Source organism: Ptychodera flava, chromosome 20 (assembly GCF_041260155.1).
Source record: "Ptychodera flava strain L36383 chromosome 20, AS_Pfla_20210202, whole genome shotgun sequence".
NCBI classification, from domain to species: domain Eukaryota; kingdom Metazoa; phylum Hemichordata; class Enteropneusta; family Ptychoderidae; genus Ptychodera; species Ptychodera flava.
Genome location: NC_091947.1, coordinates 14,887,040 through 14,913,701, shown reverse-complemented (window position 1 = coordinate 14,913,701; position 26,662 = coordinate 14,887,040). Strand labels below are relative to the sequence as shown.

Genomic DNA, 26,662 nt, shown 5'->3' with positions numbered 1-26,662 from the left:
TCGTTAAACTGCAAAACAAACGTGATGGACTACAACTTGTAAGACATAACAATCACCAACACTCTATATTACACATGTTAAAGTTGGTTTTTGTATTTGTCATTATTTGATCTAATAAAGTCTTTATGTCACTGTCCGAAAGTGATATGAAAAAGTACGTTCGCGAACCTAGGGTCAACCATATAGGTCAACATTCTAAGCGTTACGTCATATGCGCGCTAAGAGACTTCACCTTTCGCACTACGGAAGCGTCTTTGAGGAAAGCACTTCCTGGGTTTACACAGTTAAGCATTAAGGTGATTTTAACATAATGGCAGCTGGAAATGTGCATGACCTTCGATTATTTAATTTCGAAGTATCACTTTGAGGTAATTTTGTTCCCTCGGTGACGTTCGATTTTCTCCCTCCCTCGGAAAGCCCCAACACTGAGCAGCATCAAAGCAGGCCAGGAGACCAATCTCGGGGCACATTTGCCCTCCTGACGGGACGTCGGGCAAATGTCACCTACCCTAGGGCACAAAGTCCCTTGTTTGGGCTATAATCGACTGACACCTCTCTTATGCATCTTCGCTTGCCAAGGTCTCTTGTCCAGGCAGCTGGATGCTTCCCGAAAATAGATGGCAGTTAGTGGGAAGTAGCGGGCGGACCCGTGCGAGTGGGCGATGCTCTGCACATGTTTAGGGAGCGTTCAGTTATAATGGCTGGGATGGGCCGGCGAAATCCAGGGGGTCACCTTAAATTTGAAAAATGCAAAGGGGAGGGGGTGATGTATTTTTCAAACAGCTCAGAAGGGGTCACTTAATTTTCATAAGTATCCGTCCCATCAAAAAGCATTTTCAGTGTTCAGAAATATTCTGGGAGATAAAAATGATTCGCTGCATAATTTCATTCTCTGAAGTCATTTAACCGTAATCCGGAACAAAAGTATAATTATCCGTCACATGAACATTTTGACTCGGCAACTCTGAGGCTTGTCTTATTTTAAATCGAGCTCACTGTGAGGGCGATGAACAATTCCTATCACTTACATATTAGAGATAAAGCAAGTTTTGTCAGAAAAAATATTTAACAGTTACTTGTAGACTACTAGTACCATGAAAAGGGAATTATACTTTTAAGTGAAATTCCAATATCATCATTGTTGTCCACATCTGAACTGTCAAATACCCTTTTTGAATCAAGTACATTTGTATCAATTGTCAAACACCTATAAAAGCAAAGATTAAGGTAGTTTAGCATTATATTGAAAAAAAAAATATTCATAGTTTCCTCATAGACTACCATGTATAGTGAATCAATGTTTCAGTGAAATTTTAAAATCCAATTTCCTGCACACATAACCATTTGTAAACACCCTAGTCTAATCAAGTACATTAATATGAATTATCGAGAGTATATTATTTATTGTTTCCTCATAGACTCCCAAGTATAGTGGATAACATTTTCAGTGAAATTCCAAAGTCAGATTTCTTGTACAAATAATATGCACCTTCAACCATCATATTCTGATCATTGACAAGTACAATTATGTTAATTGTCCAACATCTGTATACGTACAAGTATAGCAAGTTTTTCATTGGAAAAATTATTCACAATTTGATCATAGTCTCCTATGTATAGTGAATGAACATTTTTGGTAAAATTCGAAAGTCAAATTCTTTGTACACATACTAGTTGTAACAACCCTATTCCAATTAATACATTTATGTCAATTATCACCTGTCTATAAAAGCACAGATATTGCTAGTTTTGTATTGAAAAAGTATTACATAGTTTTCTCATAGACTACCATATATAGTGAATCAACATTATCAACAGCTGATTATCAATTAAATCCAAATATCAAACTTTTGTACACACATGCTTACGTAGAAATAATTGCGATCTACCCGTAATATCTGTCCAATCCCTTTGAGGGGTTATTTCAAAATTATAGCAAGTCGGAAGGGGAAATTTGATCATTAACACCTTGTGAGTCTGTAAGGGGTGGGTCATTTGCAAAAATGTGAGAATCTTTTTTTGGATTCTATCGTCCCCCTCGAGGTATTTGTGTGTGAAGGTTTACTCAAGCAGTGGGCGGGGTGGGGGGGGGGTGTCATGAAATTTTTGTCATCTTAAAAGGGGGGGTCATCATTTTTTTGGTGCAATGGATAGGGTGGATTTCACTTAGTTTGACTGATGCACAGGAATAATTTGCCGGCCCACCCCCTGCCATAATAGCTGAACGCTCCCTTAATGATGATGTAATGCTTTCTCTTGTTGTTCTCTTGTGTTCACAAGCACAATCTCCATTTAATGCGACTGTGGGAGTTTGGTGTGTAAGTCGGCACGTCTTAATCCGAATCTGTGCAAAACTTCACACGTACAGAAAACATACAGCCACTCTGCGTTCTCTGCGTTTCTATCAGTGCGGACGCACATATGCGATTTTTCCGTTGTTGCTAAATATGCTTATACCAAATTCCATCGTTGCCCAGAAGTTCTGGCGTTCGCTTCAGAGCAACATCAGACTGACTTGGCGACGGTTCAGGTAGGTTGGAGCTCTCCAAATTTTTGTTCAATTTTACCCAGTAAGTTTGAGATTGAGTATTTTATGATACTTAATTTTAAGACTAATGGTTTCTAATCAAAAGTGACCGTTCATGCAGTATTTCTCTCCCTTAAATAATTGAAATTGACATTGACATTGCTAACGACAGTTGACTGCATTATCGGGAGAAAGTTGTAAGCGGTATGACCTACTTTCTGAATTTAATATTTCCGTCTCTCGGCCTTATCTTGAACAATTTTAGTAATTTTCGTACAATTTTATGTCAAGGAATAGATTTTGTGAATATCGCTTCTGGAGGAGGTCGTTTGGCAGTACAATAGTGTTTGAAATGCAGACACCTGAAAACAGGAAGTACGATGGCAACTTCGTTCAAAATATTCTTATTTAATATTACGGTCGTTTAATCCAGTTATTTGTTAGGGAAGCATTCAGTTGACAATATTCTGTCGCTTACTTAAAGGCATGTTTCAGGCGTCAGATTATCTTGCCAGGAAATTTACTTACTGGATTACAATTCCAATGGAAAATAAAAGGCTATGACACCTTCGTAATCCTCTTACAGACAAGAACAAACTCGAAACCTGGGATCGATTCCCCTACAGAATAGTTATAACCGTTGCAGTATTTCAAAAACAATAAAATGCAAGTTATCCTCGACCCACAGTCACCTGTGGTTCGATATAGGGCGATGGCTGCTTTGGTATGCATTAGAAATATAGGAAGTTGGAAATTATGGAATAGCCGCTATACACACGTATAGCCGAGTTCGGAGACGGATTTTCCTGACAAAAAAGCCACAGTTAACTGAATAAACCAGCATCGATGGCTTCCAGTACGTCTCTGAATTCATACCTGTTATAGTCTATCGTCAATAACGATCTTCTTTGCATTTTTGGGTACGATTTCCGATGGGACTCGCGCTTTCAACATGAAGCGAACACTTTTTACAACAGCAGTGGATGACACACTTGACAGAGATTTTGTGAAAGTAAAGCAATTTATTCTTCTCTGACTGTCTACAATGACTATTCACTTAAGCCTCACCTGTACACATTAGAGAATATGATAACCTAGAGGGCAATGCTGTATACTAAGTAGGCTGAAGTTCATTTCAAGTATAGGGAGTCTATTGGGAGTTCAGATGTGCATTAAGTTTGTGAGATAAAATCCTATCATAGACAAATGAGAGCATGCTGATATTAAGTCGGAAGATTCCATAGAACAGCTGATATAGAAGGATATTTTGAAATAGAGAAAAATCCTATGTTTTATATAACAATATCTGCTACTGATATATGTTACTATATCATACCAGTATATTGATGGCGGAAATGCTGCGATCTGATTGGTCGAGACGCGATAACAACCATGGTATATTGGCGATATACCATGGCAGGCATGCGCGCGAACTCTAAGCTTGAGTAAAAGTCCGTTTTTGACGTTCCACGCCAGAATTTCAATATACTGTTATGATATAATAGCAATAAATCACACCAAGCGACGGTATACCACTCGATTTTGACCAGTTCACGACATACATGCACGAGCGATAGCGAGTGCATATATGTCGTGAACTGGTCAAAATCTCGTGGTATACCATCGCTGGGTGTGCTTTTTTGCTGAAATATATAATGCATATGTATATCCATTGAAGAGACAATTTTCAAAGCGTGCCATTCTTTATAAAATACGCATATTAAAGTGAGCTAACAATTGACTGAGAACTTAATGAACAATCTTTGACAAGTACTTTTAAAACATATGTCTAACAAATGATAAATTTGCTGGTTTTTAATACGCATGTATATTAATAAGTTGTGTGAGCTTATTCTTTCAGATCAACACTGAGTGTACTGACGGCCAGTGAGCGTGATGCGTGACAATACTGAAACATTTAAATTTCTTTTTGATATATCATTACAACAATGATTTATAGCCATTAAAGACATTAATGATTATAACAATCTAGATTTGCTGCAATGCAATTTGCTGCAAAATGAACTCAAAGTTCCATCGTAAGATGGTGACAATGATATTGAAAATGTAGAAAGCAAAAAGCTGCTTGGTGCATGTGGAAGATTCAGAGTCATTTATCATGGACATCACATGTTGTAATGTGAAAAAAATAAAGAGTAAACTGTATCTTATTGCCAGAATTTAAGCATTTTTACAAGTTTCAGCAAGGCGTCAGTTTTATAACAGTTTCATTTTACCATATTTTGATAAATATGATCTCGGTGTTTGGGGTTGTTGTAGTCAAAATGATGTTTGAATTGTCTTTTAAAGCGGGCAATGCGACTAATTTTGAAATGTGATTCGTTCCTCATCCACTGAAATGTTTACACTTTTTACAATGGTATCCGCTATCGTATCGCTATAATTACAACCTAGTAGTGTCTGTTCACAAGGCTATTTGTGGCCTCTTTCCTGCATACATCTGGGTTATGATAACAAAGTACAAAGATCCACAAAGATATTTGATATCTGTTGTAATAAAGCTCTACAAGTTCCATTTGCTAGAACCGAATTATTAAAGCAGTTAGTCTTTTAGAGTAATTACCTGTACAACGTTTTGCCTACAGCAATAGGAAGTAGTACTTGTCAAGTGTGAGAGCTTTAAAGAAGGCTTGTTACAAATGTTATCGACAAAGTTTTTCGACACTTTTACATCATGAAACATGTCTGTGTTATAATGTTGTTGTTATCCTGTACTTTGTCTTCTGTGTATAAGTTTTCTTTGTGCTCGACCCTTGTGAAAAGAGGCGTATACCTATCACGGCTATCGAGTTGAAATAAAGTTTGTATTGTTGTTGTATTGTTATAACATACTTATTGCATCAAATTGTAAAGGATTTATAAAATCGCCTCATTTTTTATGCTTAATTTTCTGCACTTTTATAGGGGAGATACTTTCTCCAACGCAAAGAATTCAGGATGAGATGATTCTTGGAGAAACGCTACAATGAGTATCGTCGCTAGAGGGCAACCTTCACGCATGCGCTATAGCTGTTGTTTTATGGACTTGTAATGACAACCGGTACTCGCCGCCGGTGCAGTTTTAAGTTAACATTTCCGTCTCACGGCCTTATCGCCAAAACTGAGGGCACAGCGTTTCAGTTTGATGTCTGATGAGTGAAAGGACAGTGACAAAATCAAACTTGGAGAAGAAAAATGTAATGAGCATGACCGGAAAATTCAGGAGTGAATGAGTTGTATTTTCTGTCAAATCGCACGAGACAACATGTTGACTTCGCGATTTTTCTGCAATGTAAGTAAACAAATAAGACACTAAATAATGTACGATTTGTAAATCCAACTATCTGTCTTTCAATTCGCCAAGTTATAAATAACATAAGTTGAATTCTCGATGAACTATTGGCGAAATTTCTTTACAATATGTAGCGCTAGATTTAGTGAATTTTTTTGAAATTTTCGAGTTCCATACCACCCACCAAGGAAAATCGATTTTGCGCGTCTCGGGTATCTGCTTCCACACTGTATGCGTTCCTTCCTGCCAAAAACTGCTTCTATGTAGGGACACCCGTGTCCGATCGATGTCTGGGGGCGTCCTCTAGCTTACCCAGGTAAAAGTTATCCGACGAATTTTGGCAAAGTCAAAAACCTCTTTTTGATGACATTTCAGTTTGGTGGGACAAAGGCAAGGATAAACTTCGAGAATTAGCCATTAAGTAAAGTGTACAGAAAAAGAGAAGTAATAAGAAACATCGTAATCTGTTGGAAAAAAGGCTGCACAATATGATGACTTCAGATCAATCCGCAAGTGATATTGAAGAGGTTAAAAACCAGTTAAAATTATATGAATTAAATCAAATACAAGGACAGCAAATTCGATCAACTAAGGGCCCAATGGGTTGAACAAGGAGAAAAGTCTTCAAAATATTTCCTCGATCTAGAAAAAGAGAGAGGTAAAGAAAAATTATTCAAGGAGGTTAGAGACAAGAGCGGCAAAATAGTGACTGATATTGATTCTATATTAGACATACAAGCAGAATTTTATGAAGATCTTTACAAACAAGAAAATATTGACACCCTGCTACAGAGGGAATTAATAGATAAAACCAACATTGCTTTACGTAATCAAGATAAACAGAGTTGTGAAGGTCAAATTACACAGGAAGAAGCTCTCAACGCTTTAAAGTCGATGGCCAACAATAAGTCACCTGGTTCTGATGGCCTTTCAGTGGAATTCTATAAATGCTTCTGGCATATTTTAGGGTCTGACCTAATTGAAACATTTAACACTTGCTTTAATTCAGGGGAATTGACGAACAGCCAGAAACTTGGTTTAGTTTCTTTTCTCTATAAAGAGGGAGATAAGGCAGACTTAAACCAATAAGTCTCCTCAATGTAGACTATAAGATTCTTGCAAAAGTAATTGCTAATAGGGTAATTGGCAAAATATGTAGCCCAGATCAGTGTGGATACATCCCCGGGCGGGAGATAGGTGATAATATTGTCTTTACCAGAGATGTTATTGAATACGCTAATTTTACTGATAAACCTCTTATTTTCAAAAGTCTTGACCAAACAAAAGCTTTTGACAGGTTAAACAGAGATTTCTTTTTCAAGTCCTTGACAAATTCAACTTTGGCACTGACTTTATCAAGTGGATAAAAATTCTTTATAATAATACTACTTGCAAAATTAAGTGTAATGGCTTTCTTTCTCGCAATATTCATCTTCATAAGTGTGTGAGACAAGGGTGCCCCTTATCACAATTACTGTATATTATGGCAGCAGAAGTGCTAGCTGAAAATATTCGTAAAGATGACAGCATATCAGGATTCATACCACCAGACAAACAAGAGGAAAAATTAAGTGTTTTGCAGATGATACGACTCTTCACTTGAGAAATTTGAAAAGCATTACTCAGTCGTTGAAAATGTTCAACAACTATGAAAAAGCAACAGGTGCAAAGCTGAACAAAAAGAAATCCAAAGGTTTATGGGCTTGGAGTTTTAAAAACCGCACTGATTCAGTGGAAGGGATCGATTTTTCAAACAAGGTTTTACAGATCTTGTGAGTTGGGTTTGGAAACAGTAACACATCTAGAGAAAACTGGAAAATAGTGATGGAAAAATTTACGAATTGTCTTAAGATCTGGAATTCTAGAAATCTGTCTTCTAAAGGCAGGGCAATAGTAGCTAATATGCTGGCTGCATAAAAATTATGGTACCTGGCATCATTTGATCACGGACCTAAGGAAATTATTAATGAAGCAAATAGTAAATTATGGAATTTTATTTGGAGAGGCAAACGAGAAGTTATAAAAAGGGGCATTTTCATTCAAAGATATGATGACTGTGGCAAAAAAGTTGTCGACATTGAAGAAAAAATTAATGCACTCCAATTAAAGTGGCTTATGAAATTATTTGAGAAAAATCCAGATAAAGGGACCCCTAAATGGGCCAGCTTATCAAAATATTTCATAGCGAATTATGACAATAAACTGAATAGTGATTATCACTACCTCCATCTCAATTTCAAAGTCAACAACAAACGAACCCCAATGGTGTATGGGGGTATGTTAAATACCTTGAAGTCACTTAGACTTACAAGAGTGAATCTACCAACATCAAAACAGAATCTTCTTAGAGAAGTTCTGTGGTATAATGACAATATTAAGAATGAAGGAAGTGTCCTTTTTTATGAAAAATGGTCAAAGGCTTAAGGACATCTGGAATGATGACAGAAATGACTGGCTTCAACCCATGGGAAATAATTGCAAAAATTAGAGGGGGTACAAATAGACATGTGCAAGAGGAAATCAAGACAGAGTATGAAACACTCCTCAATGCTATTCCAGATTCCTGGAAACAAATCATCTCTTCAAACATCCAAAATGAAGAAAACTATAATATCAAGTTTTAGACTTAGAGAATTATGGTCTGACAAAAAGTGATGTCAAAACCAAGTCACTTTATTGGAAATTAGTTGATAAGAAATGGCATGCAGTCAAAGGTCAGATTGGTCAAAAATAGGCTGAGAATCTAAGTCTCACTGACAGTTACAAAGCTACTCTATTCAGCCGTCTTAATTCAACAGGAATTGTCAGCACTTCAGTAAATTATTTAGATTGGAAGATTTTCCATCGAGGCCTAGTCACAGGAAGCTTGGCCAAAACTTTCAATTTAAGTGATGGGAAATGCCATATTTGTGGCCAAGAAGAAACACTGGAACACATCTTATTTGAGTGTAATATGTTAAAGAAATCTGGCAGAAATGTTTTTGTTTCTTTGTCAGAAAACACAACTTTGATAATAATATCAATATCAAAAGATTAGCAATTTCAGGAATCTAAAATGATAATAATGCAACATCTGACATTATTTACTGTATTACTTCCTTTGTAAAATATACAGTTTGGAATATTCGAAATTCGGTTACTCTTGATGGGATTAAAGTTTCCCTTCAATCCTATGTCATGCAATTGAAATTTTATCTCTCCTCATGGATGAATACATTGTATTTCACTTATAAGATGATGAACAAAACTGACGATTTTATAACAAAACAGCTAATTATTTGGGGTTTTTTTGTTTTCAGACAAGACGCATTGTAATTTTAATGCATTCACAGTTATGTAGATTTGTTTTATTTGTGACTATGTGAAAAAACATTTATCTGTTTCAAAAAAAAAAAAAAAAAAAAAAAAAAAAGTCATCCGACGCTGAACACTGACCAACTGTATATTGCATCTTCCAGTTTGGAATGCCAAACTGGGCAAAGAGCCCTTGTACAATCTACAAAGGGCGCCCAAAGACAGGATCCTGCAAATGGCAGGCAGCCGTAAGGCAAGGGCTTTTGGTATTCGCACCCCCCTGTCTAAGGGAACCACTGCTGAGAAATGACAACCTATTTTGCATTTACACTTTTTTGATCTTCTGTAAACTTAAACTACAACACAAATCCCTCAGGAATTGACACAATAGATAAAGCACTTCAACTCTGTCGCTGAGATGTACTGGCAGACTTCTCCAACTCGTCAAACTTTTTTTTTCTGTAACTCCGACAGTTGCAGCCGCATCTATAGGCACATACACAGAAAGGCAGTCTCAAAATAGCACACCTCAAATGTCTACAAGTTTCCTCTCATAAAACCACAACAGTGGGCGCCACATGCACCACCTTACTCACAGGGAACAGATGAAAGGACCCTGGAATGGGGTAGTTTTTTGTGCAACGGTTTACCTTATTTGATTTAATTAATTTTGACTGTGATATTTCAAATAAAGAGTTCAACTCCACACCGTCCAACTGCTTTGTATATTAATGACAAGTCCTTATCTCATCTCCAACCTGTGTATACACCACTGTAATTGCAAACTTGCTAATCCGCTCTCCGTATCAGCGGATTAATTGATTGAGTCAACACCACAGCCGTGTGTGACGGCTGTGGTGTTGACTCAATCAATTGAATTGATTGAGTTGAATTGTACTTCGATGACTGATGGAAAATATTATGTCTGCAAGCGTTTCTATCATATACGCCAAGTATATTCGGTACACCAAATTAGATAATTGCTGAGCAAGGAAACTTCAAGCTTAGCAGTTTGCTATATTCTCTGGCATTTGCCTAAACAAGTCCGTGCTATTATTTGAAGACTGATAAGGAATCAGTCAAACTAAGCAGGCAGCTCCTCCACTGAGCTTCTGATATGCTAATACTGGAACAAATCTTTTCGACAAGCAGCCCGTTCATTGCGAAATTTTGAAAGGGGAATAAACTACTTTACAGTGTAAAACATTTGATTTAGTCATTTTGCGTACCGTCTTTCATTTAGTATTTGAATGATGACTACAACAAATTGTGTCACTCATCGTACATTGTCTAGAAGATGCTTGTCTCTGTAAGAAATATCAAGGATTGGTGTATTTTGATATACCATCAGAGATTCGGAAGTTCAATTTCAACGATAAAATCTGCAAGCAAAATTCGCCGAGACTTTTAGAAATATGTGGAAATGATAAAATGTTTATTATAACTTTGGAAGAATTTATTTTGCATGGTGGGAAAATTCTCTAAAGTAATAAGTCAACTTGAGGGGAACTAAAACGTGCGATACTATTATCACGGTCACCCCTACCCCACTCATGGTCCATTCTGTAGAGTGACTCATAGTGACGTAAAATGTGTCATTTGTGTGTATTGAAGGATTGCAGGTTGAATTCAAAAATAGTGCAAACATAATTCAAAAATCATACGAATATTATTCACATTTGATACAAAATCTAATTCAAAAATAGTACAAATCTTATTCAAAAATAGTATGACAGATCTTATTCAAAAGTAGCACAAATCTAATTTAAAAAATAGTACACATCTTATCAATCCAGTTCACGTTTTGCTATGCATCATCACAGGCTGGTTGTCCGCATAATTAATGCCTCTGAAATCCTAATTCAAAGTCTCTGGTTCTGAAGCAAATAGCTTCAAGGGCACCACTGAGCTAGGTCGTTCAAATAGGTCTAGATGGGATCTTAGGCATTTTTGCATTATTCTGAAAAGAATTTTTGTCTTGATGAAATCACTAGGAATCAGAATAGTTTGCCTCAGGCTGTGAAGAACTTTTGCTGCAAGAGTTTAAAAACTTTGTAATTATTGTGTTGTAACCTCCATAAATGTAATAATCTCAATAAATGTGACATCAACTATTATTGTAGTAAAATGCACCCAAAAATGTAATCTCGCTCATAAATGTAACAAAAATGAACCATAAATATAATAAAAATACCGACCATAATTGAAATAAATGGTAACCATAAATGTAATAAAACAATCACCCATAAATGTTATACTTATCAACCATAAACGTAATAAATCTATTTTGTCGTTGCAATTGAGGAATTAGCCCTCAAATATTGATCTATGTAATAAGGAAAGCAACTCCACACATTATTCATTTCTTAATTGTTTGCGTTTTGTGTGTTTTGTATATTTGAAAGCGTGTTTTACGTTTCCCTGTTTTGTGTACAGAACTGATTGGCCATGGCTAGACACAGCTGTAATCTGAACGTCTGTGCAGTCTCTTCTCCAGAGTGGGGAAGACTGTATAACACTACGATCCTTTAACGCCGTTTTTTCGAAAAATTGCCGTACTTTCTTAATCGATCGCCTCAAATTCGTCTTCAATGGGTAAATTGTGTGGAATAATCGATAGATTGTCTGTATTCCTATGTTGTCCCACTTGAAGTTTGTTCCTTCACTAGGGATGCCAGGATGTCTAATTTTGTTCTACTGTGTTCAAGGTAGTGTTCGTATTGTTTTTTACTAGATTGAAATATATGTTCTCGTCAACATGTTTTGTGTCGTAAGTTTCTGTTATAAGGTTTTATATTTCTCTGTTATTTGTTCGGAGTCATCTGTCATAATTTTTGTGTTGTATCACTGGTTGACGAGTTATTTGGCCGCTTCCTTATTATGTAATTATCAGTGTCTGGAACTGCTGTTCCACTTCCATTATCTAACGGTTTGATCAGTACCTCGCCGTTTTCTGATAGCGTTCTCAAAGCATTCTATTCTGTGTTTCAGAAGGGAAACCTAGTTTCAGGAAAGTATGCAATAACATTACACTAGTCTTACTAAAGTTATTATTTACTCAGGGCATTGATAAACAAATGATCACATATGCAAGTTCAAGTTTATTACATTTATGGTTGAGCTTTATTACATTTATGGTTAATTTGTTTATTACATTTGTGGTTGCGGGTTGTTACATTAATGGTTGACTATTTTATTACATTTGTGGTTGATTTTGTTACAGTTGTGGTTGATATTACATTTGTGGAGATTATTACATTTGTGGAGGTTACAATTGTGTTGTAACCTCCATAAATGTAATAATCTCAATAAATGTGACATCAACTATTATTGTAGTAAAATGCACCCAAAAATGTAATCTCGCTCATAAATGTAACAAAAATGAACCATAAATATAATAAAAATACCGACCATAATTGAAATAAATGGTAACCATAAATGTAATAAAACAATCACCCATAAATGTTATACTTGTCAACCATAAATGTAATAATCTATTTTGTCATCGTAATTTAAGAATTAACCCTTACATATTTATCTTTGTAATAGAGGAAAGCAACTCAGCACATTGTCCATATCTAAGTTGTTTGCGTTTAGTGTGTTTTGTGTGTTTTAAAAGTGTATTTTACATTCTGCTGTTTTGTATATACAGCTGATTGGCCACGGAGAGATGTAACCTCCACAAATGTAATAATCTCCACAAATGTAATATCAACCACAATTGTAATAAAATCAACCACAAATGTAATAAAATAGTCAACCATTAATACAACAATCCGCAACCACAAATGTAATAAACAAATTAACCATAAATGTAATAAACTTGAACTTGCATATGTGATCATTTGTTTATCAATGCCCAAAGTTAATAATAACTTAAATAAGACTAGTGTAATGTTATTGCATACTTTCCTGAAACTAGGTTTTCTTTCCGAAACACAGAATAGAATACTTTGAGAATACTATCAGAAAACGCCGAGGTACCGATCAAAGCGTTTGATTATGGAAGCGGAACAGCAGTTCTAGACACTCAGGCTGATAATTACATAATAAGGAAGCGTCAAAATAACTCGTCAACCAGTGATACCACACAAAGTTTATGACAGATGACTCAGAACAAATAACAGAGAAATATGCAACCTTATGACAGAAACTTACGACACAAAACATGTTGACGAGAACATGTATCCATGTTTAAATCTAGTAAAAACAATACGAACACTACCTTGAACACAGTACAACAAAATTAGACATCCTAACATCCCCAGTGAAGGAACAAACATCAAGTGGGACAACATAGGAATACAGAAAATCTATCGATTATTCCACACAATTTATCCACATAAGATGAATTTGAGGCAACTGATTAAGAAAGTACGGCAAATTTCGATAAAAAGGCGTTAAAGGATCGTAGTGTTATACAATCTCCTCCACTCTGGAGTAGAGACTGCACTGACGTTCAGATTACAGCTGTGTCTCGCCATGGCCAATCAGTTTTGTAGCAAAATAGGGAAACGTAAAATACACTTTCAATTCCAAATGTACAAAACACACTAATCGCAAACAATTAAGATATGAATAATGTGTGGAGCTGCTTTACTTATTACAAAGATGAATATTTAAGGGCTAATTCCTCAATTGCAACGACAAAATAGATTTATTACATTTATGGTTGACAAGTACATTACATTTATGGGTGATTTTTTAACATTTATGGTTACCATTTATTACAATTGTGGTTGGTGTTTTTATTACATTTATAGTTGATTTTTGTTACATTTATGGATGATATTACATTTATGGGTGCATTTTATTACAATTATGGTTGATATTACATTTATGGAGATTATTACATTTGTGGAGGTTACAAGAGACACATCTTGAATTTGTGTGTCAGTGCAGTCTCTACTCCAGAGTGGAGAGACTGTATAACAATATGATCTTTTAACGCTGTTTTTCGAAAATGTGCCATACTTTCTCCATCAGTCGCCTCAAATTATATTTATCTTCAGTGAATAAATTGTGTTGAATAATCGATAGATTGTATTACATTGTTGTCCCACCTTGTTCCTTCACTTTGGATGCTAGGATGTCTAATTTTGCTCTACTGTGTTCAAGTAAGTGTTCGTATTGTGTGTACGAGATTGAAATATAGATATATGTTCCCGTCAAGATGTTTTGTATCATACTTTTCTGTTACAAGGTTGTATTTTTTTCTATCGTTTGTTCTTGGTCAACAGTTGTAAACTTTTTGTGGTATCACAGATTGACGAGCTACTTTGACGCTTCCTTATTATGTCATCATTGACATAACTTGCTGTTCTACTTCCTTTATCTAACGTTCTCGTTATCTCGCCGTTTTCTGATAGTGTTCTTAATGTATTCTATTCTGTGCTTCGGAAAGTAAACCTAGTTTCCGGAAAGTATATGTAATAACATTGCATTAGTCTTATCATAGTGAATTATGTACTCAGGGCATTGATAAACAAATGATCACACATGATATACAAGTTCAAATTTATTACATGTATGGTTGTGATTTATTACATTTACGGCTAATTTGTATATTACATTTGTTTTCCAGGTTGTTACATTAATGGTTGGCTATTTTATTACATTTCTGGTTGATTTTGTTAGCGACGAAGTTACGTAACTGAGGAAGCTAATAGACGAGAGGAGGCAAAATTGACGTCACTTCCGTCAACACCTTCCGTAAAACTATTTTGTCACACCACGCGATCACTGTCATGTAACGACTAGCCATACACTTCATTCACGCTGCACACTGTCAGCGAAAATACCTTGAGAAGGAAAGGAGATATCGTACTATGAAATGACAATAAAATTGAAGTTAGAGCGTAAGTGTGAGTGTACTGGCTTACATGAAAATGTGATAGACAATGATGCATTTACGTTAGAACGTCCTAGCTCTGCGTGGCAGGGCTGTCTTACCGATGTTGTGCGGCCCTGCTGACTGCCATAGAAAAAAACCGCTGGTAGCTCCTCGGAAATACGGCGCGCAGTTTCTGCGCCGAAAACAGCCGATTTTGAATCCAAAACTTAAATTGAGCTTCGTTTTCGCCTAGGTACACGATGTGCTCAGCCGCGCTTGTAAACTTACGCAAAGCCTACTTTTCTCTCTCTATGTGAGGGAAGCGTTCGTATCGCCGCCATTGTTAATCTCATTCAACCCATGAGCACTTGGGTGAAAACCAGCTTTGCAAACAAAAGACCATCGCGCGATATCGAACTTCGAGAGTCGTCAAATACGGACACATCGCTCAAATACGATGCGGTATCGCCCAAACTTCGTGTAATAACCCCTAAATATTAATTTATGTAGATTATTACATTAATAGAGGTTATATACTACCACCATGTATTCAAATTGCAGTGAACAAACCGAACCAGCTCTAGCTCAAATGATATCTTAAACGTAAGTCGTCACACACCAGGAGAAAATAAATCAACTTCTCTTCTCATATTTATTCTTTTGATCTATGATTTTATTCCAAAGCAAGTAAAGCAGAAACATTCCATGGAATTAGCTGTGTAGTCTTATATGGGTAAAAGCAGGAAGTCAAAGATTACCTTCATTTTCTTGTTTGACCATTCTTGTTCAAATGTCATGATGCCCGAGTGGCCTTAAAGAGAATCCGGAAAGCACTGTTTGCTAAAATTATAATTTATGGCTATATTGATGAGTATTGTGGCAAATGTGATTACGTCGTGAAAATTAAAAGACTGAGCATTGTTTACCCATGAAATTCAAATCAGAATTATCCATATTAAAGATGAACGTTCACAGAGCCTGGATTTCATACTTATAGCAGAACAATCGACGATGCGAGTTTAGACAGATATTTTACCCATTGAGATGATTTTCAAAGCATATATAGGAAGATTACATGTCAAATGATGTACTTTACACAATATGAATATCTAAAGGGTAAGTTTTAAGTGAAACCAAATTAGCATTTAGCCCTATGAGTGCCAAAGTCAACTTTTGTTGCTTTTATAGAAAATGACATAGTCAGCAACTTTTTTTTCAGATCTAGACAAGTTTTTTCAGATTTTTCCCAAAATTTTGGTCAAAAAATTGCAGACATTGAAACGTTATATCCATTTGGTCCAAACTTATCAAAAACTTGGAGAAAAATTCATAAAGATTGGTAAATTGTTACACTGAAATTTGGTAGGAAATTTACAGCACTGAAAGGGTTAAACGAATGTTCACTTTCTTAATACACCATGCTTATTAGAGTTTTTCAAATTTAAGAAAACTGTGAAAAGTGTACTAATCTATTGATTTAGTAGAAGTCAAACATACGTAAAAGTGACATAAATAGACAGGTTTGGCTACACGTTTTACTTGAACGTGAACGCGTAGAATCCACGTTGGCGTTGGCGTACACGTTCACCTGCAAAAATCCGTTTGGGTACGTGTTACGCGACCCGTTCGTGTGGCACGCGCAAGAAATGATTCTGCTCGGCTCGAGTTCCCGTAGACTAAGTCTATTTCCGCATCACAGACACAGCTCAGTGGTTACCCGGTATGCCGCGAATCGACGAAGAAATTTCGCATATAAATAACGAAAATACATGAATATCTTTGAGGATGTCACTATCATATATCCAACTAACAACGTGCATGAATGATTCAGAGTTTATATCATGTTTTGATACCTAAAGATGACAATAAATTTACACGTTTACAAATTACGTGAAAACAGCTGTCACTACGTAAATACGCGACGCCGGCTATGTGTACGTGGAGAACGTACGCACAAGTCGATGACATCATCGCAGAAATTCGTGACGTTACGCGTTCACGTTCACGTAAAACGTGTAGCCAAACCTGTCTAATACCTATGATAATAACACTAGATATGCCTAATGGCTTTGAAGACTAATTCTTCAATACTGTAACATATTTGTGTATTTGAATACTCTGTGGAATCCATTTCTTCTGTTCTTTAATTCTTTTTTCCTTCTTTACTGACTTCTTATTTTAACAAAATAAGATGCGTTTCTTTTTCATCCAAAGTTCTTGCAAAACTGATGAGGTGTCGCGTTTTGCTATCTTATTTTCATTTTTGACTGAAGAGATCCGCACTACAGACAAAGAAGCAGTGAGCAAAAATGGGATGAAGACAAGAGGTGCATCGGGAAATGTGACAAGCAGCAATCGACGGCAATCAATTCACTGTTCGTAATTGTACACCGAACCTACAGAAATTATGTTTTCTACAGTCACAGGATAGATGGACTGAAAGTCGGAACCATTCTATTTTTAACTTCCTGCTATCTGATCCGAAAGCGTTTGTTGTGCCGCAGCGCTGATTTCTATCCTCAGTTGGACTAGACGAAAAATATAGTTTAAGATTATGTGTCTTGCAAGCTGAAGCTAACAGACGTATCAAAAAAATCTTATTCCACAGTATCAACATTTTGAATTTATGAAAGGGATATTCGTATGTATGTATGTATGTATGTATGTATGTATGTATGTATGTATGTATGTATGTATGTATGTATGTATGTAGGTAGGTAGGTAGGTAGGTAGGTAGGTAGGTAGGTATGTATGTATGTATGTATGTATGCAGTCCACTGTAAAATGTGTCCGTAGTTAATTTGCCATAACTACATGGCAAATCTTTATTTAACACCTTTAGCAGCCAACTCTTCCTTGACCTGATTCAGATAGTCTGGGTCTGGGTAACCAAAACTGAAAGGGAACAATGAAATGGTTGAAGTTTCGATTCTTCAGAATGTCTTTCAGTTAAAAATGGTCACACTTTCTCAAGATGGAAATCAAAAATGTATGTGGCCCTGGGTTAGTTATAGCATAAAATACATTCACAGTGTGTCAACACATGCCTTTCTTAATGTGATACAGTATCAAGACCAAGAAGAAAGACCTTATATGCGGCTATGAAGAAAGTAAAATAGATATTCCGACAAAAACTTATTCTGGCGGTCAACCAAATGCAATATCAAAATATCATGCCCGGGGGAGTGTAGGCAAGCATTTTAAAATATTTGTAGAATACCAATTTTTTTTACCAGATAGAAATAATTTTAACGAAAGCAGTTAAAAGCTTCATGTTTTGAATTTAAGTGCTTTGAAGATTAGTAGCTGCTTTCATTACATGCTAAAACTTACTTCTGAGGTCCACCATAAATGCTTGTCTTGTGATGGATATCATTCCAGGTCACCGTATTTCTGAGACCAGTTGTAACTGAGGAACCAATCGTAAAAGTGAGTCGACGATCAAAGGCAATTTTCAACAATCTTAAGACTTCCTGGCCTTCAGCATTGTTAGGTAGGTATGCAGTACGATTTGTACCATAGTAAGACCATCCAGGGTGTGGATGCTCTTTCTGTAATAGAACATGCACAGCCATTTTGTTAATCATGTGACGAAGGCAGCTTTGATTTCAACCAGATTTGAAGAAAACCAAACATTAAACTGATCAGACCCTTGACAAATCTGATGGTTGACTTGTTTTATTGCCCATACTAGGAACTTATCAATGTCTTTTTCACACATATCGCATCAATGTAGATATAGTACTTGTAAGTACAAGAAACATATTGCACTCTGAGAACATCGTACAACACGTTCTATACAGTGTTTGTTGATATATATAGCTCTAAATGATTAGCTTTCTTCGCTGTTGATCTTGTGTACGCCTTTCAAAATTGTTTTTTCTTTGATGTAAATCAAGACATTCTTCGTACTGAATTATGACCAGATAGCGCAAAATTGATAAGAAGTGCAACTGGTATTTTGGGAGAGATGATGCTTGAACTCCCTTAGAATTTTGATATTATTCAGAAGTCTGGATCAACTCACAATGACTGAGCAAGAAAATTAAATCGCCTGTATGGTGCATTACAAGAACGTTCTTTTATGACCGAGTAGGCAAGTGTATAAAATAGTTTTCATGCTCCCATCCAAATCAAAATCTGGTCATTCCAGTGAAGGACATTTAGTGCTGTGTGTGACAGTGGATGAAAACACTTTGTTTCTGTGAGGATCCTAACGCATACGTGCACCTTTAAAACAGCTGATGGGCCCTTTACTCACAGCAGGACACGACAACTCTTATGAAGGAAGTGTACGCATTGAAGTTATGATGAACACAGGCATGCAGCATTTCTCTGTCTCTTATTTGTATTTCGGCAGCCCGTGGAAAACTTAAGAGGAAATGGTGGTGATATTTATATATAGAAGGGCAGTTGACAGCTACATTGTGAATGGAGGGATGGATGCTGAATGGAATTTACTCAAAATGAAAACGATGGCACCCTGCGCTTAAAAAGGAAATATATTTAAGTAAATACTAGTACTTAAATAAGTATCCTCTCGAAAAAGATGTTCTCTATCATTCTCTTTGGCAAAATATGTTAAAATACCACATCCACTAATCGAGATGAACATTCAAACTCATTTGTCTTACCATTTGTACACCATCTGGAAAATCATAGATAATCTCTATGCAGCCACGTTCTGGGTATCCTGGAAGATGCACCTTACTTATGCTTGCGTTCATTGTTCCGTTAGGCATGTTACCAGTGATTTTTCCATAGACATCTTTACACACTGGACATTTTGGTTGTGCTTTCTCTAAAATATCCAAACAGGAATTACAGAATGTATGTTTGCATGGCAAAGTCCTTGGGTCCTTCATTTTATCAAGACATATGCCACAGTCTCTATCTCCGATGCAATCTCTCCTTGAGAGGCCACCAAGAGTGCCAGCACCAACGCTGTGCTCACTTGATTTTGGAATTGCCTTCTCATCTAGAGTATTAATTTTACTTTTACGTTCCGAATGTCCTTGCACCTTTTCGCGTACTGCATCCGTGTCACCGTCGGTGTTTTTTGAAAGAATTCTTTTTAAATTAATGGTGTATTTACGTCGGGCCGCTCCTGGCAGTTTCTCCTTACTTAATGTGCAGGAAGATTGATTTCTTTCGCTTGAAGAAGAGCCTTTAAAGGGAGAAGTCAGACATTCTTTATCTGTTGAATTCTCTATACCTGAAACAAGCGGAGAATAATTTCATGATATCACTTATTGTTTGTTTTATTACTTACGAAATCGACATTTGAACTGTTAAAGCTGTGAATGTAAAAAGATTATACCAAGGGTCTATGCTAGCACTAATCATTGACATAACTTTTGTACTCAAGTCTCAAACACAGTGTGTTGGCCGAAGAAAATATACACAGACAGTTATTATATAGAACTGCTTACTAATATCAATAACAATGTCAAACTGGAGATATCAACAACACGATTCTACTTCAATCATGAGTGATGGCCTGTTGATAAATGTCTGTCTTCTACACTTATTAGTTGGTAGCCTTACTTCCCCATAGAGAAAATTTTCTGATCGGTTGATGAAATTATTATGAGAAGATCGTTTCTCTTCTAGTACTAATTCTCGCTTTACTAAAAAATAAACTGAAGCCATATCGAGACATGATTGATTTGCAAACAATAAATTTGATGATAAGCTAGCCGTGATCAAATATTTTGAAATTGGAAAGTTATTTTGTTGTTGTTATCGAAATTTCCTCGGGAGTGTTGCATCTGGATAACGAAATCATAAAATAAACTGGTCTCTTTATGTGTTTGCCGTTTTTCTCTTGCCTTATCTCAAACACTTCCGCCAATTTTTATATTAAATAGCTATTTCGTACTTGTAATATTTGCTTTGCAGGGATTTGTAAAAATCGTCAGTTTGGCTTGTCTATTTCAAGAAATGTTTACAAAATATGTTTTCAGTTTTAAAGGTGTAAATATTTAGAAGAATTTGAGGCAAAATAAAATTTTGGAGGGGACAGTTGTTAAAAAAACTCTTCCTATCATGCTTTGAAAAACTTCGCCTTCCAGCCACAATTTCCCCTCCCTTTCCCAACTACCAAAACTTCTCAATGCTCCTTCTCCCCATAACAAGAACTCCCAAGTGTCCTCTCCCTGTGACAAAAGTTCTCCTCTGCCCTCTAATCGACACATGGTTATGTCTTTCCGACTAGTTGTATAAAAATTCCTCGATATTCTGACACAAAATTAAAGGGATGCAATCTTCCCCGCCCATTAATACAATAAAATAAATACCATTCCGCCCTGGCGAACGTCATTCAAGTGCAATTACATACCTCTTGCCTCAACGCGACCAAGTGTCAACTGTAAGCAACTTCTGTTTTCTTTAAAAACCAATTCACTGCTTTCATCATTATCACTTATTTCAGTCAGATTATCATGTCCTATCCGTTGACCCACTACCTTCTTTGCTGCCATGATATCAACAGCGCCACCAAATGTTAAAAGATGATCGAGATATGACTGCATACTTTCTGCACTCACAAGTTTATGGTCCATCAGTTCTACTTTGGACTCGATTTGTTTACTTCTTGGTGAATATGTGCCGGCAACGTCAGCTAACAAGAGCGATTCTTGTTTTTTAATTTCTTGGATAGCTTTTTGAGCTGTCGCTCTAATTTGTGATTCGGCAGTCACTTTTTTCTGCTTCAGATCTTTCCCGGTGTCGCGAAATCTTTCCCTTTCCCTTCGTACATTGTTTACTTTCTGAGCGACTTGCTGCCTGTACTGCTTCATGACAGCCATGTTCTTCTCCAATGCTGTATCTATTGATATATTGTCATGTTTTGGCGATTTATGCTCAACCACTGTACACTTCAGGCACGTTGGTACTTGACACGAGTCACAGTAGAATTCTAATTGTGTGTTCGGGTGACTCTCACAAAATCGAGGCTGAATAAGTCTGAAATGTTCAGAAGCCATTTTCTCATTGTATTCACCAACAGTCATCAGCTTATGGTCTTTCAGTGACCTCACTGTTCGGTGAATTCGAACACACTCTTCACAGAAGAACTGGCAACAGTCTGTACACCAATGCATAGCTTTGCTGCCACAACCCTCACAGACAGCCTTTGTCTGTTCAGAACCCGGGTTGACGTCACTGATAACCTCAAGCAGGTCATTCATAAATCGATTATTGTCGATAGCAGGTACTCCGCCACGGGGCAAAGGCCATGATTCCTTGCAGGTCGGACAAATCAACTGATCATTGTTGGTTTTTACCCATTTTGTCAGGCAGGGCTCACAGTAAGTGTGATAACAAGGTAGTATTTTAGGAGACTTGAAACGTTCCATGCAAATTGCACACAGCAGTATCTGCTCATTGATGTCTGTCAGCAGTTTAATTTCTCTTGTGTCTGACGACGCAGCTTCAGCCATCTTTATTATATAGACTTTAATGACCTCTGTAAATAGTAAATAATGATTGTCAGAAATCTATGGTAATTATAAATTATCTTTGCCAGCAGTTTCTTTTCATGCTTCTTTATTAATGTTGTCTTGTCGGTACAGTTTCATTCGTAGAATCGTTTAGCATTTGAGGGGTATCTAGATGGCAGCGAAAACGAAAGAAAGTGATTTCGTCTGAAATTGCATTCAATCAATCACTGTTTGGAATGGACAACTATTAACTAGTGCTATATAAAACATTCCGTGTAAATTTATCTCTTTTTCTGATGTTCATTCGCCTGAATTTGGCAAACTTCTTTCAACCCGGAACTTGAAAGGAAATATTAGTGAATATGTCAAACTATATTGGTTAAAAACTCGCAGAAACTGTTATTCACGAAACTTTGATAAATATAACTTAGTCATTGAGCAAATCTGATGACTTGCTTTCAAGCTCACCTGAAAGTTCCGAATCTACACAACTGTTAAAGCCGAGATAGAACAGGAAAAACGCAAGAGCTGTGATGCTGGTGCGCTGAGGTCGAATCTACGGTGGAATTAATGAGAGCATGCGCGATGCGTATTTGTCGAGGATCAGTGTAGTAGGTCACATGTACAGGCACAATGACCCGTCAAAGCAAAGTACTAGTACGAGAAGATACTGCAATGCGACCAGATAATGACAAAGTCTCCAATGTCAAGGATCAAGTTTTTCCTGTAGTGATAAGGGGGAAAAGTGAAGTCGGTTGTTTTAAAATGAATCTGAAATTTCAACTTATGAATTTGTATGACAAATAGATCTGACCTGATCCCTAGTACACCTCCGTAAATTCACGTTTTAGATTTTGGTGACAACCGGTCTGCTATGATATTTGCATGCAGCGAGAACATATTGTAACTTAACCTATTGGTGGACTACCATAGAAAAGTGTACCGTACGTGCCACCCATATGGCATATTGGTCACTTTTTCACGAAAAAATCCCTGAACACGGTCCATTTTTCATTAACCCCACCCCTAATGGGTTGATAACAAAGCAAATATCCAATGCCTTAGGAAAACCTTCACATGCGACGGAATAAATGTGAAAATTGCCAAAGAAATCCCAAACTATGGATCATATTTGGTAGATGTTTTCGACTTGGGTGGCACACCCCCGTATGAAAATATCAGGAGTACCCTTCCGGGAAGATATCATTCCAGATTATTTGACCTCAGTAAGGAATGGACCATCAGATTTGATAGGGTGCTCACGATACTGATATGAAATATTTTTTCGCATCTCAGAAGTCAATAAATCATTATCTGGAGGATTATACACTATAAACCTCGTACTTGGTACATTTATTCCGCCCTTCTTGATAAATTTTGCGTTGTTTTCCTCTGGAGTTGTGCTCTATTTTAACCACCCTAGGAGCAAATGGTACTATATGTTCTTCAATATACCAATACTTATTAACTCATATGTAGACAGGCGACTTTAAACAACACTATATACCATTGATATAACTGTTAATAAGTTTATTAATAGTTAAGTTTACTGTCAGAAACTGTTATGGGCCCCCATCCAACTTCGGCATAATTACATTGTTATAATGATGCAACTTCCATCATTTGTAAGGGAACCTTCAGTAATTACAGGGCGGGCCGGGGGAATTTGGGGGACGGTCATTTTTTAGAAAACTGTCCACGGGGGAGGGTCACTTTTATAAACCTATCTTAGAGGGAGGGTCACTTTTGACAGAAGATGATTTTACCGCCAAACCTTTGAATGTCAATTTGATGTTTCCTGAATAGGAAATTACTTACAAAATACATAGATTCTTTTAAATACACACACATTATCGACAATCTTCACAAGCAAAGAAGATGCAGTGGTACCCTACATTAAACACCTTGAGCAGTTAACACTGATGAAAGACGAGACAAAAACATATGGGACAGATGGCATAGTGTATATCAATTATCAAATGTCTCTAATGATGCAAATATATTGTTAAATCTATTTTTTATATTGGCAAAACATTGATCATGGTTCTCTCTTAGACAACCTTGTACAGTGGATTAACGTTTCGGTGAAATTCCAAAATCCAAATTTCTTGCACACGCATCCATTAATAACCATCCTAGTCTAACAAGTATATTAATATGAATCATCAAGCATACATAAATGCACAGATTTACCTATTTTTGTATTGGAAAAAAATTATTCGTAATTTTTTTATTACTACCATATATAGTAAGTCAACATTTTCAATGAAATCCAAAAACCCAACGTCTTGCACACACATGCACGTTTTTCCCATTTCAAAGCAAAGGACATCTACATATATATTATCAAACAATAAATGTACAGGTATAGCTTATTATTTGGGGGAAAATAGTCAATAGTTTGCCTGATAGACTCCCATGTATTATGATTTGATATTTTTGGGTGAAGCACTATATCAGCCATATCTTGCCACCTTATAGTTGGGCAAAATATGGTGACACCTCCCCCCCCCCACGTAAATGCATGGCCCTTGAAAAATGCTTACGTGATAAATTGCAACCCTCCCTCCCAAAACGTCAGCCCTCCTCTTCAATTTTCTCTCGTAACTTACATGACAATTAAATAGTTATGTAAATTAGCTGATGCTGTATTTTTATTATTCCTGGAGAGAATACCGCAGTGATGGGACAGGGTCACGTTTTAGAATGCTGGACAAGAGGGAGGGTCACATTTTAGACAAAAGGATAGGGGGGTCACATTTTACAGTACAGGTGCGCACGGAATTCCCCCAGCTCAACCCCCTATAATTACTAAGACTTCCTTACTCAGAGCTTTCTCTGCTGTTGCCCTCTTTCGTCTTCCCTCATGGTCTAGGATTTGAATCTTTTTTGCAACGCCGTTTCTAGCACAAAACCTTTGCTCGGAATAACTTTGCAGGACGATCCACCAAAGCTCAGTTCGCATTGCGAAGCAACTCGCAAAGCAGTTTAGCCTTCGGTGAAATCGATCAATGTTGAACTGTGATAGAAACGTCCAAAGAACATCGTCTTGGAAGTTCAAGGTTGTAAAGCTCCATTAACTGTTACTTTGGAGCATTTCCAGTACATAGATGTCTGCTATGCTTGTTAAATACAGCCTCTTGTTTTAATTTAGATTTTGTAGCCTTTATATGTGTATGTTTATGTCATTTTTGACAGCTGCAGTGAGTATGATTCTTGTCAGGACTAAAATTCATTTGTCAACACCACTGTGCTTTATATACGGTACCGTACGCATTATAAATTGTTGGCGATACGAATACTTCATGTTTCGACATACTTAAAGAGGGAGAATATTAAATTGTGTGTTTTATCGGTCGACAAAACATGAAGGGTTACAGCCACCTTCCTTCAAGTTAATGCAGTATTTCCGTCTTCTTAATAACTAATTCTTGCCGGTAATTATGAAGACCTTACACGGGAAATTGACAGTTGGTAGTCATAACAACATATTTGTTTACACCGCTCGTAATTCGGAATGACCCCCCAAAAATACTCGGACGCTCAACATGTCTTGGTATGAGACAAGAGTTCCAGTATTACTGAGTATCAGTTTGCGTGCCTGTAGAAGAGAATTTGTACAGTGAATGACGTACACCCAGTAACTGCATATTAACCGCATCAGTCGATTACATTGCAACGAGCGCCCTATAGAGGGAGAGATTATGGAAGCACTCTCTTGTATATCTGCAGTGTAGAGTTTATTTTAGAAAATACGATTTAAGCTTTTATGTGGCCATAGCCGGTAATGGAAAAATTGATCGCGCTCTCTTAAAGTGCAACTGTAGCCCGCGAGGAAAGGGAATTGTTTGAGTCAAACGTGTTTTTTTGATAAATTTACTGTTTTAGAAGTCAAGCAACATACTAAATTTTCTACACCAAGTCAAGCGAAAGTATGCAGTGGTGATTAAAGCAACTCGCTCAACGTGAGCAACATTCCAAGTCAGAAAACATTCGCCTTGGTGTAGCCAGCTGATTTCGCCTACAATGAATGCTGTCCTTCGCCTTATTTGCCAAATCAATTATTATCCGTAAACAGTTGTTTTCCTGAATACGCAACGTTCGCCATATCGACCTTGTGTCCAAAACAACCTTTAAATCTGGCATTTGAAGGTCACGTACGCCATAACAGGGAGCAGTGATGATTCCGTGGATGTCATTAGTGCGTCATTACGAGAAGACGATCCATTGCTAATCAATACACCGCCTACGGCGTTATACTTAACGTAATTAGA

At 36.8% G+C, this 26,662-nt stretch overlaps 1 protein-coding gene across 1 annotated transcript; it reads right to left on the bottom strand.

Annotated features, from left to right (window-relative positions):
* Nucleotides 1–15,603: 15,603 nt before the first annotated feature.
* On the bottom strand, nucleotides 15,604–22,938 carry LOC139120125 (uncharacterized). Its single transcript, XM_070684228.1, has 5 exons — nucleotides 22,857–22,938; nucleotides 21,287–22,414; nucleotides 19,581–20,161; nucleotides 18,280–18,497; nucleotides 15,604–17,841 (listed from the first exon to the last, which is right to left on the bottom strand). The coding sequence occupies exons 2-5, from the start codon at nucleotides 22,386–22,388 to the stop codon at nucleotides 17,772–17,774; spliced, it is 1,971 nt and encodes a 656-aa protein (XP_070540329.1). The 5' UTR covers nucleotides 22,389–22,414; nucleotides 22,857–22,938; the 3' UTR covers nucleotides 15,604–17,771.
* Between the last annotated feature and the right edge of the window lie 3,724 nt (nucleotides 22,939–26,662).